This window comes from Camponotus floridanus, unplaced genomic scaffold (genome assembly GCF_003227725.1).
Source record: "Camponotus floridanus strain SB8 unplaced genomic scaffold, Cflo_v7.5 scaffold20, whole genome shotgun sequence".
NCBI classification, from domain to species: domain Eukaryota; kingdom Metazoa; phylum Arthropoda; class Insecta; order Hymenoptera; family Formicidae; genus Camponotus; species Camponotus floridanus.
The window spans coordinates 2,532,288-2,547,597 of record NW_020229326.1 but is presented as its reverse complement, the minus strand read 5'-3'; the positions used below and the strand labels follow the sequence as shown (position 1 = coordinate 2,547,597).

At 30.7% G+C, this 15,310-nt stretch overlaps 4 protein-coding genes across 6 annotated transcripts; 2 read left to right on the top strand and 2 right to left on the bottom strand.

Moving 5' to 3' along the window:
• The first annotated feature begins 2,900 nt into the window (after positions 1-2,900).
• Positions 2,901-4,664, top strand: LOC105250142 (60S ribosomal protein L26). Of its 2 annotated transcripts, none has more exons than XM_011256099.3 (4): positions 2,901-3,024; positions 3,315-3,493; positions 4,060-4,200; positions 4,481-4,664. In XM_011256099.3, exons 2-4 carry the CDS (start codon positions 3,326-3,328, stop codon positions 4,613-4,615), a joined length of 444 nt encoding a protein of 147 aa, XP_011254401.1. In that variant the 5' UTR covers positions 2,901-3,024; positions 3,315-3,325; the 3' UTR covers positions 4,616-4,664. The 2 variants fall into 2 exon arrangements, with proteins under 2 accessions (XP_011254401.1, XP_025264087.1); XM_025408302.1 differs by having other exon boundaries at positions 2,986-3,153.
• Positions 4,665-4,694: 30 nt separating this feature from the next.
• On the bottom strand, positions 4,695-6,486 carry LOC105250143 (protein lifeguard 4). The gene is made up of 6 exons (XM_011256100.3): positions 6,403-6,486; positions 5,985-6,132; positions 5,696-5,804; positions 5,486-5,591; positions 5,231-5,382; positions 4,695-5,162 (listed from the first exon to the last, which is right to left on the bottom strand). The coding sequence occupies exons 2-6, from the start codon at positions 6,115-6,117 to the stop codon at positions 4,910-4,912; spliced, it is 753 nt and encodes a 250-aa protein (XP_011254402.1). The 5' UTR covers positions 6,118-6,132; positions 6,403-6,486; the 3' UTR covers positions 4,695-4,909.
• Positions 6,487-6,874: 388 nt separating this feature from the next.
• On the top strand, positions 6,875-8,098 carry LOC105250144 (U4/U6.U5 small nuclear ribonucleoprotein 27 kDa protein). Of its 2 annotated transcripts, none has more exons than XM_011256101.3 (4): positions 6,875-6,948; positions 7,305-7,412; positions 7,478-7,641; positions 7,792-8,098. In XM_011256101.3, the coding sequence occupies exons 1-4, from the start codon at positions 6,911-6,913 to the stop codon at positions 7,986-7,988; spliced, it is 507 nt and encodes a 168-aa protein (XP_011254403.1). In that variant the 5' UTR covers positions 6,875-6,910; the 3' UTR covers positions 7,989-8,098. The 2 variants fall into 2 exon arrangements, with proteins under 2 accessions (XP_011254403.1, XP_011254404.1); XM_011256102.3 differs by having other exon boundaries at positions 6,937-7,000; positions 7,792-8,096.
• Positions 8,099-8,175: 77 nt separating this feature from the next.
• LOC105250146 (Fanconi anemia group I protein) lies at positions 8,176-15,088 on the bottom strand. Its single transcript, XM_025408287.1, has 23 exons — positions 14,841-15,088; positions 14,404-14,658; positions 14,038-14,321; positions 13,702-13,869; positions 13,399-13,619; positions 13,028-13,224; positions 12,805-12,941; positions 12,516-12,736; positions 11,986-12,341; positions 11,717-11,846; positions 11,331-11,638; positions 11,054-11,245; positions 10,796-10,959; positions 10,558-10,734; positions 10,329-10,483; positions 10,003-10,199; positions 9,760-9,927; positions 9,477-9,651; positions 9,145-9,361; positions 8,981-9,053; positions 8,769-8,912; positions 8,557-8,655; positions 8,176-8,491 (listed from the first exon to the last, which is right to left on the bottom strand). Exons 2-23 carry the CDS (start codon positions 14,485-14,487, stop codon positions 8,321-8,323), a joined length of 4,038 nt encoding a protein of 1,345 aa, XP_025264072.1. The 5' UTR covers positions 14,488-14,658; positions 14,841-15,088; the 3' UTR covers positions 8,176-8,320.
• Between the last annotated feature and the right edge of the window lie 222 nt (positions 15,089-15,310).

Genomic DNA, 15,310 nt, shown 5'->3' with positions numbered 1-15,310 from the left:
TACAAAAATTTGTCAGTTTCCTCGCAAAACTTCCTGTACATGTAAAATTGAGTCACTATGATAACAACGATGATGTCTAAATATTTCAAAAATTTTTACAAGTTATGTATCATTTTGTTGTTTATAATTTTTGAGTGAAATTTAGTAATAGTAATATTGCTCATGGCGTAACTTAAATAAAGTACTATTAAATTGTAAAATTACCAAATTAAGCGTCGATTTTTTGTAATAATATAAAACTTCCAAAACGAAGAATATTTTGTAAATTATCGTTACAAAAGCCAGTTTACACAATCATTTGATACTAGCAATATTTTATTCAATATGTGTGTGTGTGTGTGTGTGTGTGTGTGTGTGTGTGTGTGTGTGTGTGTGTGTGTGCGTGTGTGTGTGTGTCTGTATAGATTGTTATGTACATATAATTTATATACCACATGGTATAGCGATATACATATTGATATACTTAAATTAATCCGCCCATGATCCGACCTGATCTTGGAGTCTTATTGTAATATGAAAGACACACTCCACTGGGTATATTAAAAGTATACGTTTTGTATGTATCATACAACGTATAAAAGTTATAACTGTCGGTTAATCGATGATAACTTTAAGGAAAAAGACTAATAAAGTTATGTATGTACGTTTAGAGAATTTGTAATAATTTTACAGTTATGTACAATCCACAAGTATGTGGAATGTATATTTTCTATATTTAAAAAAAAGATGGGATTATATATATATAATCCCATCTTTTTTTTATGCATATATATATTTCCCTATATTCGCTATCACTTCAATTCGATTGTGCTGTCGGAATGTATCAGAATTTCTAATATTTGTTTTACATGTGATTATATAATAGCAGTAAAGAGAGCGCAGTATATGGCAATACAAACTGTCGAATTTGTTTTAACCGATAATGATTTTAAGATATTACCTTTACAGAATCGCTGAACTATAATACATGGTATAAATTCATGTAGTAATTTTAAGCTGTAGTCACCATGTTCGATTATAGTTGTTATTTATAAAAAAAGAAGTTTATAATAGTAACGCGAGTATTCTACTTCAGACGAATATGTTAGTAAATATCTATAAACTTGTATTACTTTGTTCCTTAAAGTTTCACTATTTCTCTATCTCTCTCTCTCCCCCCCCCCCCCCCATATACATATATTAAAATTATATTGTACAAATTGTATATTGTGTTAATGCGTGTTATTTAATTATGGTATTTGAAAAATTACAGTATATTATAAATTTTTTATATCTATATAAAATTACAATTTCTTGAAAATTATATATATATATATATATATATATATATATATATATATATATATAATTTTGTGAACGTATATATATATATATATATATATATATATATATATATATATATATATACGTTCACAATAAAATTAAAAATTTGTAAAAAAATTGTGTATCTTAAATACGATATTCTCTATTACGAGAACAAATAATCATCCTGATTATAAGGAACAAAGTAATCTGAGATTTCACATTACACTAAATGCTAAAAATCAAAGGATAAACACCAAATATATATACATTATAGGTTTGCATGATTGTAGCCTGATGACATTTTAGGGAATCTCTCTTATATAATGCATATTTAAAACGAGCATGCGTGGCTAATGCAAACTGTAGATAAATTGTGCTGTTCTACGATGTATCAGTTTGCGATATGATATGTCTCGACGTCGGGTATTTTCCTTCAAATTTTTTGATCATGTTGAAAATTAATTCTTTTTTCAACAAGAAATATCGAGATTATAAGTAAATTTTAGAATTTTAGTACAAGAATATATAACTAATGGAAAATACACGGCAGAAATGAGACATTCTTCTTTTATATTCGAGGAGTTTCGTGTATATAGAATTCTGATCGCTTAAATATTAAGAAACTGTAATCTAATATAAAAACCATCGTGTTACAGTGATCGATTAAGAGACAGATTTCTCTTTCCCTTTCTTCAATAAATACTGTGTATATCTTTTGCAACGAGAAGATTGATTTCGTGAAACAATTATATCTTATTCCTATGTCATAATGATTATTAAACAATTTTATTAATATTATTAATACTTTTTCTTATTAGTGACAATATGGAAGAATTTAAATTATCTATCATGTTAATTTATTTGTAAGAGTTTATATTAAAAATATATAAATTTCAACAACCCTCGTGTACATTTATTGGACATTGTGATTAGAAATATTTTAGATTAAGAAGTTTTGTGACAATTGGTTTTTTAGGTATATTATTAATTTTCCGAAATTAAGAATTAGAGGAAAGCAGAAAATGTATAAAATACCATATTTGTATATCTTTTAAGAGATGAAAAGTACTAGAAGTCTAAATATTTTAACTTCTCATGCATTTTATGGGATCGTATAATTTTCAATGTTAATGTAAACGGAACTTTTTTTGTAGGGAAAAAAATAACGTAAAATCTCTATCAAATAAATTGAAATATCTCGATTGAATATCCCGCCTTATAGGATTAATTCGTAATATGTACGTACGAGGACGCATTTACCTTGGCTTTTACTTTTCTATCAAAGTGTGAATGGATGGGATCTGATTGATTACGTCACCAATTCAAAATAGGACTCTCTGATTGGTTAATCGTTGCTGGTTACAGGCACAAGTCGATGTGATTGGCTGTAGTCAATCGCAACGTGGGACGATGTGAATGCGCCCTTAAGCGAGCTCGATTGATCAATGGTTGGGATTGACCAATCAGAGCAAAGCAATTTACTGGCCAGCTACTCTGATTGGTCAATTCTAATCACAATCGACTCGCATTCTATGGGTGTGTTCCAAAATTCACTGCCAGCGCTGAAAATCTATAGTTCACGTTACGTATATTATATATTTTCAGCACTGGCGGTGAATTTTGGAACATAGGCTATAGTGGCCCTACGGGCTTTAAACACATCGTGACATTTTCCCGCATCTTCTTTCCGGTTAACTTCACGGCATTGAACCATCATCGGTGAGTGAAGAGAATGTTAATCGCGTAGCATCAGACTGAAATAATGGAATATTGATTATTATTTCATGTGAACGCGAAATCGTAGAATCGTTATTAACATATTTTTCGTATATATCAAAAATTACAAAGGTATCTTTCACTTTGTATGTGCGGTGCTCGTCGTGCTCATCATAACCTAATATTTTCTTATTGTTACACTCGTTTCATTTTATTCCTTCGTTTTTTATGCTGAACTTGTGTATCTCGGTGATATTCGAGATTGTTACAATGATAATGATGTAACGTTGCAGGATCTACGAGAATGAAATACAATCGATTAGTGTCTTCCTCGCGCAGGAAGAATAGAAAGAGGCATTTCACTGCGCCTTCTCACATCAGACGACGACTTATGTCTGCTCCGTTGTCCAAGGAATTACGACAAAAGTATAATGTGCGCTCAATGCCGATTCGGAAGGATGACGAAGTGCAGGTAAGTCCATTGTAACTTTAAACTTTAACTCACTCTTTTCCTGCTTTCTCCTTTATCCATATTGGATCTTATGACAAATAATGTTATTATTGTAAACAGAATGGTCCATATTCTGAATCCTCTTTTATCGATAAAAGTGCCTCTAAAAGTGGCTTACAGCCAAACAGAAGGCTTATAAGCCACTTTTAGAGACACTTTTATCAATAAAAGAGGATTCAGAATATGGACCATTCTGTTTACAATAATAACATTATTTGTCAAAATGTTGATACTCTCTTTATATAAAGTATCATTATGTACATACATATGCATTAAACAATATATATTGCAATACTAATACATATGAATTAAACCTTGGTTTGTGAATATATCTTTTATATGTTACTCAAATTATCCAACATTTATCAAGTGACTATAATTTAGCCTATTAATCTACCAAAACAATGTAAATAAAAGAAGGTTGCTGGATTTTCATAATTAAAAGATCTGAGACCATGTGTAAAAATATTTTAAATATATAAAAAATAGGAAAAAAAATAGTTATTTATGTGACATGTATCTTAAAGGTCGTACGTGGCCACTACAAGGGTCAGCAAGTAGGAAAAGTTGTCCAAGTTTACAGAAAAAAATTTGTCATATACATTGAGCGAATTCAGCGCGAAAAGGCAAACAGTGCAAATGTATATGTCGGCATTGATCCTTCCAAAGTAAGTACAATTATGGTATAATTAATAACTATGTATATATTGAATAGACCTATATTTCTTCATACTTTGTACATGATGAATTAAACCAAATCCATTCACATAGGATTAGATAAATAGCTCGACTTGAAAACTTTGTGCAGGGTTTTCCTGTATATTTGTCGACAAGTTTTGCTTCATCTAATCAATGCAGAAAATTGGCACTGATAGTATAAATAGTTTTCTTTAATTTTATAAATTCTCTTTTTCACATGCAAAAACAATTATTGTTTAATTTTTTCAGACAGTTATTGTAAAATTAAAAATGGATAAAGACCGTAAGAAGATTATCGATAGGCGAAGTAAGGGTAGACTGGCTGCATTGGGCAAGGATAAAGGCAAATATACAGAAGAAACAGCAGCAATGGAAACGTCATAAATTTTGATTTATTCTCCTATGTACAACAATAAAATGTCAAAAAACAAAATTTGCAAGTTTTGCAGAAAAACCCTTATATTTTATACTAAAATGCTTCTTATACGTTACACGCAAGAACTAGAAATACATGCTTAGATAAAAATATAAATGTTTATATTGAAGAGTAGAGAGAACTCCACCTCTGCGCGCGTATTGTCATAAAATAAAATTTATTATTATTTATTATTAGATTGTGCTTTTCACAAAATAGTTCTCTATAAACAATAATGCGTGATACTTTTTCTCTTTTCCATCTTATTGCTTCGAAATCGCAAGCGCTCGCAAAATATGTAGGAATAAATTAATGATGTCCAAATAAATATTAATCGTCGCCAAGATATATTCTTCGGGCGAAAGAGACTGCATTATTGCTTGTGTGTCGAAAACTATAAACAGACAGAACAATAATGCACCTCCGATACTGATACCTAACTCCAGTGCAGTGTTCTCCAATACAAATGTTTGTATTAAGCCACCAATCAAAAGGCACCAGAGCCCAATGAATAATCTGTAAAATAAAGGAAGAAGTAGAACTGTGAAATCAAAAATAAAATAACAATAAAAAAATATACTAACCCGAATCCGAGAAACGAGAAGTCTCGTTTAGTTTGGAAAGTATAAGCTGTCAAACCGAGTAAAACTGTCAGTGTTATAAAGAGAGCTTCCAAGACTATTGTGGTATCGTACATAGATACTACAACTCCCACAGTATATGCCTGTGCCAATGTCTGCAATATCCAAAATTTTATAAATGCCATATATAACAAAGTAAACAATAATTATGTGTGCAAGCTAAACAATAAACAATAATTAATCTTTCCTTATACTTACAAATGCACTTAAGAGAATTAAGTTAGCAGGATGATCTTTTCTCTTTATTAGCAGGCCAATTAAAATTCCCATTGTCAAGAAAAATGCTAAACCTATAGTCCATGGGCTAAATAATAAATAAGCAGATTAATACTTTTATATATATATATATATATATATATATATATATGTATATAAAATTAAAATAAATATTTAAAGGAAGTGTCTTACTTATCTTGTACGTATAATTTTACAGTTGAGCTCATTACAAATACCGAAGCCACCACAACTGTCATCAAGAGCTGAATGCTTAATAAACCATAAACCTTTCGTAAAAAGCCTACACAAGTCATAATGTTATTTCACAATTAGTGAATATTGGATAATATGCGATATTCTAGATTTATAAATAATTATAATATCAAAAGAAACATGTCACTATAATATCAATATAATAATGCCATTACATATGTTATTTTATATGTTAATTTTAAATTTATATAACATTACATGCAATTACCCATTCGTATATTGATATCTGCATTATGTACATTATTCCTGTATGCAAAATCACTTTGTATTTCAGGTTCAGATTGTTCCTTGCCACCTCGTTCAACATCTTCTTCGATCAACATTAACGGTACAGTAGCCATATTCTCTTTATGTCTCTGACAATAAACAATTTGAAACAACATTAACAAATTTAATCATTTTCAAAGGGGAAATAATAACTAGATTTATACACCATGCGTAAAATATTATTCAAACAAAACGATATACTTATACGTATGCTGATACATATAATAGAGAAAGATTAAATAATGTGCTTTATTCTTGAATCAAATTTTATGATAAATTTCTCTCTTTTTCAATATGTCACACGTCGGAAATTTTTTTCAAAATCAATTCAATTATACACGTTTACAAAAAATACATACTTGGATTTCCTTGGAAGCTCTGAAGAGCGAAATTGAAATTGCGAAATTAAATTTACAATCTGTTTCGACAAGTGTCAATTGATGTCAGTTATTATACATAAAATCATTATACGTAAAATCGATCAAATGAAAGCAAGTATACGTATATATCATAAAACTTCCCCTTATGTATGATCATAGAGTATCACCCTAAAGCCTGGTACAGACGCGTCAAGCAGCGAGCAGCAAACCAATCAGCGAGCAATGTCAGCAGTGGCATAGAAAATATCGCCTCGCTGATTGGTTTGCTGCGCTAAATGCGGCCAATGGCAGTTCTCATTCCAGTTATGTATAGTTATATTTAGGCTGCGGTCGGGAAGACGCTCTGGATGCTTTGAAACATCATTCTATCTTTGTTCTACATTCCATGAGAATAAAGATAGAATGATGTTTCAAAGCATCCAGAGCGTCTTCCCGATCGCAGCCTTAGTTCAGTGTCAGTCCAGATATTTCTCACATCGTGCCTGTGATGATTACAGTGCCATCTGGAGAGAATAAATTTGACAGGTAAAAGATGGAAAGTTCAAACAAGGACTTTATTCGGCCAAATTAAATGAAAGTAAAAACGGCAAAAGATAAATATAATTATTTTATTCACAGAGATGTAACTTTTTAAATTTATAGTTTGAGTCTCATTTATACTTTGCAAATACGTAGTTTTTGAATCTATAACATAAATGTTTGCAACAAGATTAATAATATAACCTCTTTGGTTTATAAAATCACTTTTTTTAAATATTGTTTATTCTAAGAAATTCACTTTGAAAAATACCATTGTTAATTATCCTTATCTCTATCCTTATATACCTTAATTAATTTCAAGTTTTATTTCATTCAATTAAAAAATTTTAAAAATTAAATAGCATGGGACGAAGCCGCACACCGTCGCCAGGAAGACGAAGGGATCGATCCCGAGAACGAGATCGTGACAGAGATCGACGAAGAAGACGGTCGCGAGAGAGAAGACGAAGGTAAACTTAAAACAAAGAAAATGTATATAGTTCATAAAAGAAATTAATTTTCCAATTACTTTTAGGTCTGTAGAACGAGACAGAGTAAAGTCCAGGGACAGAGATAGGGAACGAGAACGTGAACGAGACAGACACAGAAGATCATACACTAGATCCAGATCGAGAGAACGTGATAGATCAAAACACAGATCGAAACCAAAATCGACAAATGAACGGCCCGTTATCACAGGTTAGATACATTTAACAAGTCTATGTTTGAAAAATAGTGTAAAAATATCTTGTTGTGCTGTTTGAATTAAATAAATCCAAATAGGCTTATGAACTTATCAAGACAAATTTACATATTTATCATGTGACACTATATAATTATATATTGTAGAAGCGGATCTCCAAGGCAAAACTCCAGAAGAACAAGAAATGATGAGAATAATGGGATTTTGCGACTTTGACAGTACTAAAGGCAAAAAAGTGGATGGAAATGATGTAGGTGCTGTTCATGTTATTTTGAAAAGAAAATACAGGCAATATATGAACAGAAAAGGTGGATTTAATCGACCTCTGGATTTTGTCGCATAATCCTCAAAACGGTTTTAAGCGACAAATTTCTTATGAAAGAGGAACATTACTCTTCAAAGAGAAGTGGATAAATGAGTAGACTATAATTCTACAATTAATGTGATAATTAACAAGTTATCATACTTCATAAATAAAACATTATGTATAATATATAATAACAAGTGTTTATACTTAATAAATATGCTAATTTGTTTATATTAATGGCTGATGTGAAGATCTACATTAAAAAAAGAAAAAGTAATAATATCAAGAGAATCTAATTTTATATAATTCCAAAATAACTTGATGCATAAGACACACTCTTAATCTTAACACTTATTGCTTTAGAATTTTTATAATCTTCTGGATCGTTTTGAAGCCGGTGATTTTGTAGAGACTTCCGTAGATACAGTATTTATCCTAGATTGTTTTGAAGATTGTGATTCTACGGATGATTCCATAGACACATTATTTATATCGGCATTATATGAATTTTGACTACGACGAGAATTTTGTGTATCCAGCTATTTGAAAAACATAAAACTTAACAAGAGGACCTTAAATAATATTAAGTTTTTTGAATTCTTACCATGCTTATATTCATCTTTTCCAAAGCTTCTGTCAACTGCGTATTCCTTATACGAAAATCTCGAGTTACGCTATGCTTTACGTAAGTCTCAAGTGGCACCTATAATCAATTATAAATTATAAATTAATGTATGTATTGCACACTTGCTTTTATTAATATAGATTCATATCATATATCTATGCTCACATTAATTTCTTAAATGCAATACTTACGCCAGTCTTTTTGTCAAGTGATAAAATTTCTTTATGAAATTGTTCAATTTCGTATATCACACAGGGTATAATCTTGGTCTCTTTCAAAATCTTGTTTCTTTGCACATGTGAATCAGCTTTCGACTTTGATGCATTTTGAGTTTCCTACATTATACAAGAAATATATATAATTTTCATATAATGAGATAAAATTATATTTTACAGATGAATACCTCGGTATGTGTTATTAAATTATAAAATGCAGATTTTAATGGTTTCCCGGCCGATTGAATTACTTGAATAAATCTGAAATCGCATAAAAAATTAAACAAAATTGGATATATAAAACTCGCTATTTATAATAATAAGCCTGAAGCTTCATTTGTAAGAATCTTACTTGACCGATTGAAATGCTGCGTTTTGCTTATTAGATTTTCCATAGAAATATTTTGTCAGATTACTAAGTATGTTGTACAAAACCTGCAAGTTTTTGAACATAAAGTCTGTGGATAGTCCTGGTTTAATAGCGACATTGGCTAACGTATAAAGTATTTGTATAATGTGCGACAATTGTCTACATAAACTACGTTCTTGTGTTTTCAGCTTTTCTTGATCTGTATATTTGAGGGGATTTTTATATTATTACATGTCAAAGAATATTAAACAAATATATCAAATAATATTAAATTAAATAATAAATCAACCTAACCAAAAGTTAAATACACATACGTGCTTCGAGATCTTCACCGGGCGGACAGACTATATTTTGCTCAGCCTTCAGCCGCATCAGTAACCAAGATACATTGTCCAATTTCTCTTTTACTGAACCGTTTACCAAATTGTAAAGCTGTACTGCTGTATCTTCGTGAATAATTTTTAATTTATTATTTTCCGATAGTTCAGCCTACAAATATTAAGGAATCTTTATATTTCTTTGTGTATAATACCAATAAGATGCGCATTACAGATAGAATATTACAATATATATTGTATACTAATCATATGTATATACCTGATCGATTTTACCCACTTTCTCGCACAATGCAAGAGAAATATCAATTAATAATTCGCTATATTCTCTATTACGTTCTTCAATGTATAACAGAATTTGAAAAATAGTTAAAGAAGCTTGAGGATCCATTTCTTCAAATTGTGTAAATCTCATTATCGAATCGAATACCTTATAGAACAGATAATATTTTATATCCTATTCATTTCTAATTTAGTGATTATTGATTACAGAAAAAATATTAACTTTATCAGCATTTGTCTCGTGAAAATTGATCTCTTTGGTTAATTGATACATAATGTCCAACAATATACCAAATATCTTTTTGGAATTCTCTTCATGTTCATCCTTTTTGCTAAAAAATGTCTGAAAACTCACTCTTAAAGTAGCAATCATGCTCTCTAATTGCGCATTAAGATCTTCGGACTGAGTTAGTCTAACAGCTATAAAAAAAGAAAAACAGAAAAAAGAAGAAAGAATTACATATACATATGCATGCATGCACACATACATACATACACGCGCGCGCGCGTGAGAAAATGCTCCTTTTTAGAGATATTTTGGATACTTACGAATAATAATATTGAGAAATTTTGGCAACTCAGAAGTGAAGCACGTGCAAATTAAACAACATAGTTCTCTAAAACATTCCAATGCCAATATAGTGCCTTGTTCGTTTGTATCAAGCATTTTCTTTAAATCCGATACAATATAATCATACAATAATCTGTATATTAAAAAAAGGATTTAGGATTCGCAAAAAATATGAATATCTCATATATATTTACAAAAGTTTCTTACTTTCCAATGTCAAAGTAAATCTTTATGTGTTGCTCTTTGTGTTTTCGTAAATTATATTCTGTCAAGTGTTTAACATTTTGTAAGATTTGCAGCAGTGTTTGTAAAATGTAATGGTAGAAATCATCATGTTCTACCAATATAGCTACTTGATCCGCAGTTGCCCAAGGAACAGATTTTCTATTGTGGTAAAATTATAATTGGTATTTATCAATTATATGTATAATCGAAAGATACTTACAAATAGAAGAGCGATAGACTTTTGTACACTGAAGACAGATCCAAAATGCTAGGTAATAGTTTTATGTTCCTCGATCGTACAGTTTTTTTTGCGATTATATTATTCGTATCATTTTGTGATTTTTTATTTCTTCCGTCTCCTTTTTTATTAATCTTTGATACGCGCTACGAGGGCAAAAATAAATTTTACATTCAACTCAAAATGTATATTATACTTTTATTCCTTTTCTTTTACATGTCATATATATACTTTTATTACCTTGGTACATTCTACTATTCGTGTGTATCCCTTGAATAGACTTTTAACACTCTGTGCGGTATCTATACAATTTACGGACCATGCGCCGATCCTAAATGATATGAGAGCTTCATAAATTTTGATCGTTAACAAAACATTTTGCAATTTTTCTTGGTTCTTGATGCCAGAGTTGCTTAAATCAAGTTTATCATCCTAATAAGAAAATGATTGAAGATTAAATAATTATAAATAATATTTCAAATTTTATTAAATCTAATCTTCTCTCCATTAAACTTACCAAGTTTAAATCTTCTACATCAAGTCGTGACATTCGCCTGCACAGAGATTCCAAAATCACAGCCAGCTCATCTACAAGGCTTGATTTTACTAGAGCCGACTTGATATAAATTTTTTGCAATATAAATATTAATTCCGCGAGAGGTTCCTGTAATATAATTTCCTCCCCTTGTGCAACTGTACACAGTTCCAATTTAACTGGTGCTCTAACATTCTCATCCATTTCAAAGAACATTTTAAAATGCGGCAGCAACATTTCCAATACATATTCTGCTATCTCACTATTTGTCAATACAGCTTCATATAAACCTAAGCAATCCAACAAAATTAATAATTAGATATATAATGTGAAACAAAAAATGCATAATAATCCTTCATTTTGCATACCATTGTATAAATGTACTCGAACTTCCCATTCATGAGTGAAACATCTTCCCAAAATACCCAATATGTCATAATATAAACTTCTATTGTAAGAAGATTTCATTACTTGTTGAGTGCCTCTTTCTAATGTTACCTGCAAAACAAAGGATCTTATAGAGTAATTTTAAGCATTTACTATAAGTTTTACAGTAATAAATTAATAATTTAGCAATCAATAAACTAATAATTTAATAATTATTAGTGAATTAATAAATGTGTAAGTTAATAAAAACCTGCGTCAGAACGGATGCGGAACTGGTGCCAGTCGACGAAGAGTTGTTAATATATTGACTCGAGTTCATCGCGAGGCCGTTTAAAGAGTGCATCTTCAAATTCTTCAGTATTTCTAAAATCCCACTCACTGCCATTTGCCGATTTACCGCACCCTTTCTATAAAGAGTCTTCCTCAATGTTATGATCAAATGTTCTCTTATTGTAACCGAGACTTTTATCAACGAAAATATTGCAGAAATGATGAAAATGGCAATCTCTCCGGGTATAAATGTAATTTGATCGAGAAAAGTTATCAGAGAATCTTGATGGTCCAACATAAGAACTGTTAACTTTTGGCACATGTATGCTAAACAATCTACAAACAATCGGTATATCAGTAATGGCTGTTAATTCTTAACTAATAAATTCTAATTAATTCTAATTAATTCTAATTAATTCTAATTAATTCTTAAAAATTCTTCTAATTAATTCTTAAAAATTGCAACTAATATATTATATTTTAATGTGACAGAATATTTAAAAGTTATACCGGTATATTGAGAAATATACAGTCCACCTGCAATAATTTTATCAAGCAACATTTGGAATACAGTCGCTACCGTTTCATGATGTTTTCTCATGATTTTTTGAAGTATCTTTATACCAACTTGCCATAAAGGATGCGCACCAGTTTTTGACTTATTCTCCAGAGCCATAAGAACAAATGCGAGATCCACAAGCCCTTTCAGTACTAAATGGCGATCTCTATCACTACATATTAAAAGAAAAAAAGTTTAATATTAAATTATCGTTGATACATATTTATGCTAAATATTTACCTTGTGTCGATGACATTTCCTATTATAGTCATTATACTACAAGAATCGGGAATCAGATTTCTCAACCAAGCGTTATTCTTCCGTCTATCATCATTCTCCTTTCGTTTATTAATGATTGTTCGTAGCATTTCAAAAATCTATAATGTATATATTGAGTTTGTTCGCGTTAATGTCAAAAGCATAAGCATTAAAATGTAGAAAAATTGATGTATTAATTGATGACCTGTTTTTCATCAATAGAAGCAACTGTAAGTAATACAGAAAGCATAAAAGGTTCTAATACAGCTTCAGGAACATGAGTTACGCTTTTGAAATATTTAATATAATCTCTTATAAGCTGGTGATTTAATTGTGCCGCTTGATATATGTGATACAATACTGTACTTTCAATATCTTGGACTTCCCTAGGATTTATCATACCTGTGATTCAGCAATTAAAAATTAAAATTAATGAGATTAAAATAAAAAAAGCAATATGTTTCAAATTAATTTTTATAGATTAGAACTAAATTCTTTCTTAAGCTTTATGTGTATATATATATATATATATATATATATATATATTTCAAATTATTAAATACCAAATCTTCTTACCTATAGTCTCAAAAGTATCAACGCTGTCAGAATTAGCCTGTGAGAAACATTGTGCAAAATATCTTCGTAAAGCTTCCAAGAGAAGTTTACTGTCTTGATTGGTACATAATCTTAATGATTGATGCACAAAAGGAGGTACCTCCTCCAGAGGTATATTCTGCATTCTTGTACAGAGTACTGTAATCACTGTAGTATGATCCTCCTTTTGTAAGCTTATATCTCTTAAGTACAGAAAAGTTATATAAATTTGATTACTACACATGTACATTTTAATGAAAGAAAAAAAATCATAAATATATTTACCTGAACATTTTTGTCAACGAAGGCATTATCTCTGTATTCCATTCGCTGTTGCATATATTGTTAACGATAATAGATTTATATTTAGAACCAGAAACTTCGCCATTCATGTAATTAATGCATTTCTCTTCTTCCAATACTTCCAACAGAATAGGCAACAAATCTTTCCAGCTAAAAACAATATTTGATGAAATCAGAATTGATCATATATATATGTAATTAGGGATATATATGTGTGTGTGTGTGTGTGTGTGTGTGTGTGTGTGTGTGTGTGTGTATGTATATATAGAACATTAAGAACATTAAGAAAATATATATGCAAGTATATCTTTCATATACCTTCTAAACTCATCTTCATTATTACGAATTCTAGCAAGACAGAAATCTACTAGTTTAATTAAATGCAATTTTGGATAGTTTGGAAAATCTTCTACTATTCGAGTTACGATATCGTTTACATAATTAATTGAAACTTTGGCTTTGCCTAAAGTTTTCAATACAGACTCTACCAATTTAAGTCTCTTTGAATATAATTTTTCCGATTCCAAGCACGCCTGAAGAACCTCGTCTAATACCTTAGAAGTGACTGGGTCGCAAATTTCGCTCGATATTAATTTTATAAGCTGAAACGAAAACTCGACATTGTTACATATAATACTCGCAAAAATGATAAGGCGCGCCTTTATCATTCTAAAACTACTTTACCTCCTCGGTCGATGTTTCGTGTATAAATTCATATAGTCGCTTTCGATCTTTTTGATTAATCAGACTATTAAGTTTTGCACTCATCTTGTATATATGTTCGATATAAATTGGCAGTGCAATATATAATATTCTATTTCTACGCGCAAATCGGCAAATATACGTGCGTTCTTCCTCTTGTCGTTTCTTCAATAATGAACAATATTTCCCGCTCTTGCAATCACGAAGACAGGGGGTCTGTTCTTTTCAGCTGTACTACTGCACTAGTGCAATAAGTTAGAAAGAGACAAACATACTTTCTTTCACTCTAACTAATTGCACTAGTGCAGCAGTGCAGCTGAAAAGAACAGACCCTATTCTTTACAGCTGAACTGGCGGCACTGAGCTGCACTAGTTTAGAGGTTATCTTTTTCCTCTCAATATAGAGTAAAAAGGATAACCTCTGAACTAGTGCAGTCCAGTGCAGACAGTTCGGCTGATGGCAGAGAACTAGATGTCTGTCGTAGTCGTGGACGTAAAGTAAGGCAGAGAAAAACGTATGTCGTACAAGGTCATTGTCACAATGGCCTTGTACGACATACGTTTTTCTCTGCCTTACTTTACGTCCACGACTACGACAGACATCTAGTTCTCTGCCATCAGCCTTACTTTACGTCCACGACTACGACAGACATCTAGTTCTCTGCCATCAGCCTTCAGCTATAAAGAACAGACCTTTGGTCTTACCCATAGACATATATAATATAGACCCAGCGTTCTGTGAGTGGAATTGTCCGCGTCTTCTAAAGGACAAAACGATATGGAGTAAAATGCTGTCTCCGCCGGTCTGGAGGGGAAACTTAGAGGAGAGATTATTTTTGAAATAATCAACCATGATTAGTCAATTTGCCTACGACTTACGATACGATCA

Excerpts from the sequence above, each read along its gene's own strand:
- LOC105250143 (XM_011256100.3), bottom strand. The coding sequence starts at position 6,117 with ATGGCTACTGTACCGTTAATGTTGATCGAAGAAGATGTTGAACGAGGT. Across the intron at positions 5,592-5,695 it reads AAATTATACGTACAAGATAA|CCCATGGACTATAGGTTTAG; the intron begins GTAAGACACTTC and ends TTTATTATTTAG. Across the intron at positions 5,383-5,485 it reads TAATTCTCTTAAGTGCATTT|ACATTGGCACAGGCATATAC; the intron begins GTAAGTATAAGG and ends TGGATATTGCAG.
- LOC105250142 (XM_011256099.3), top strand. The coding sequence starts at position 3,326 with ATGAAATACAATCGATTAGTGTCTTCCTCGCGCAGGAAGAATAGAAAG. Across the intron at positions 3,494-4,059 it reads GGAAGGATGACGAAGTGCAG|GTCGTACGTGGCCACTACAA; the intron begins GTAAGTCCATTG and ends TGTATCTTAAAG. Across the intron at positions 4,201-4,480 it reads TCGGCATTGATCCTTCCAAA|ACAGTTATTGTAAAATTAAA; the intron begins GTAAGTACAATT and ends TAATTTTTTCAG.
- LOC105250146 (XM_025408287.1), bottom strand. The coding sequence starts at position 14,487 with ATGAGTGCAAAACTTAATAGTCTGATTAATCAAAAAGATCGAAAGCGA. Across the intron at positions 11,639-11,716 it reads TCGAGTACATTTATACAATG|GTTTATATGAAGCTGTATTG; the intron begins GTATGCAAAATG and ends TGGATTGCTTAG. Across the intron at positions 9,928-10,002 it reads ACGAGACAAATGCTGATAAA|GTATTCGATTCGATAATGAG; the intron begins GTTAATATTTTT and ends CTGTTCTATAAG.
- LOC105250144 (XM_011256101.3), top strand. The coding sequence starts at position 6,911 with ATGATTACAGTGCCATCTGGAGAGAATAAATTTGACAG. Across the intron at positions 6,949-7,304 it reads GGAGAGAATAAATTTGACAG|CATGGGACGAAGCCGCACAC; the intron begins GTAAAAGATGGA and ends AAAATTAAATAG. Across the intron at positions 7,642-7,791 it reads TGAACGGCCCGTTATCACAG|AAGCGGATCTCCAAGGCAAA; the intron begins GTTAGATACATT and ends TATATATTGTAG.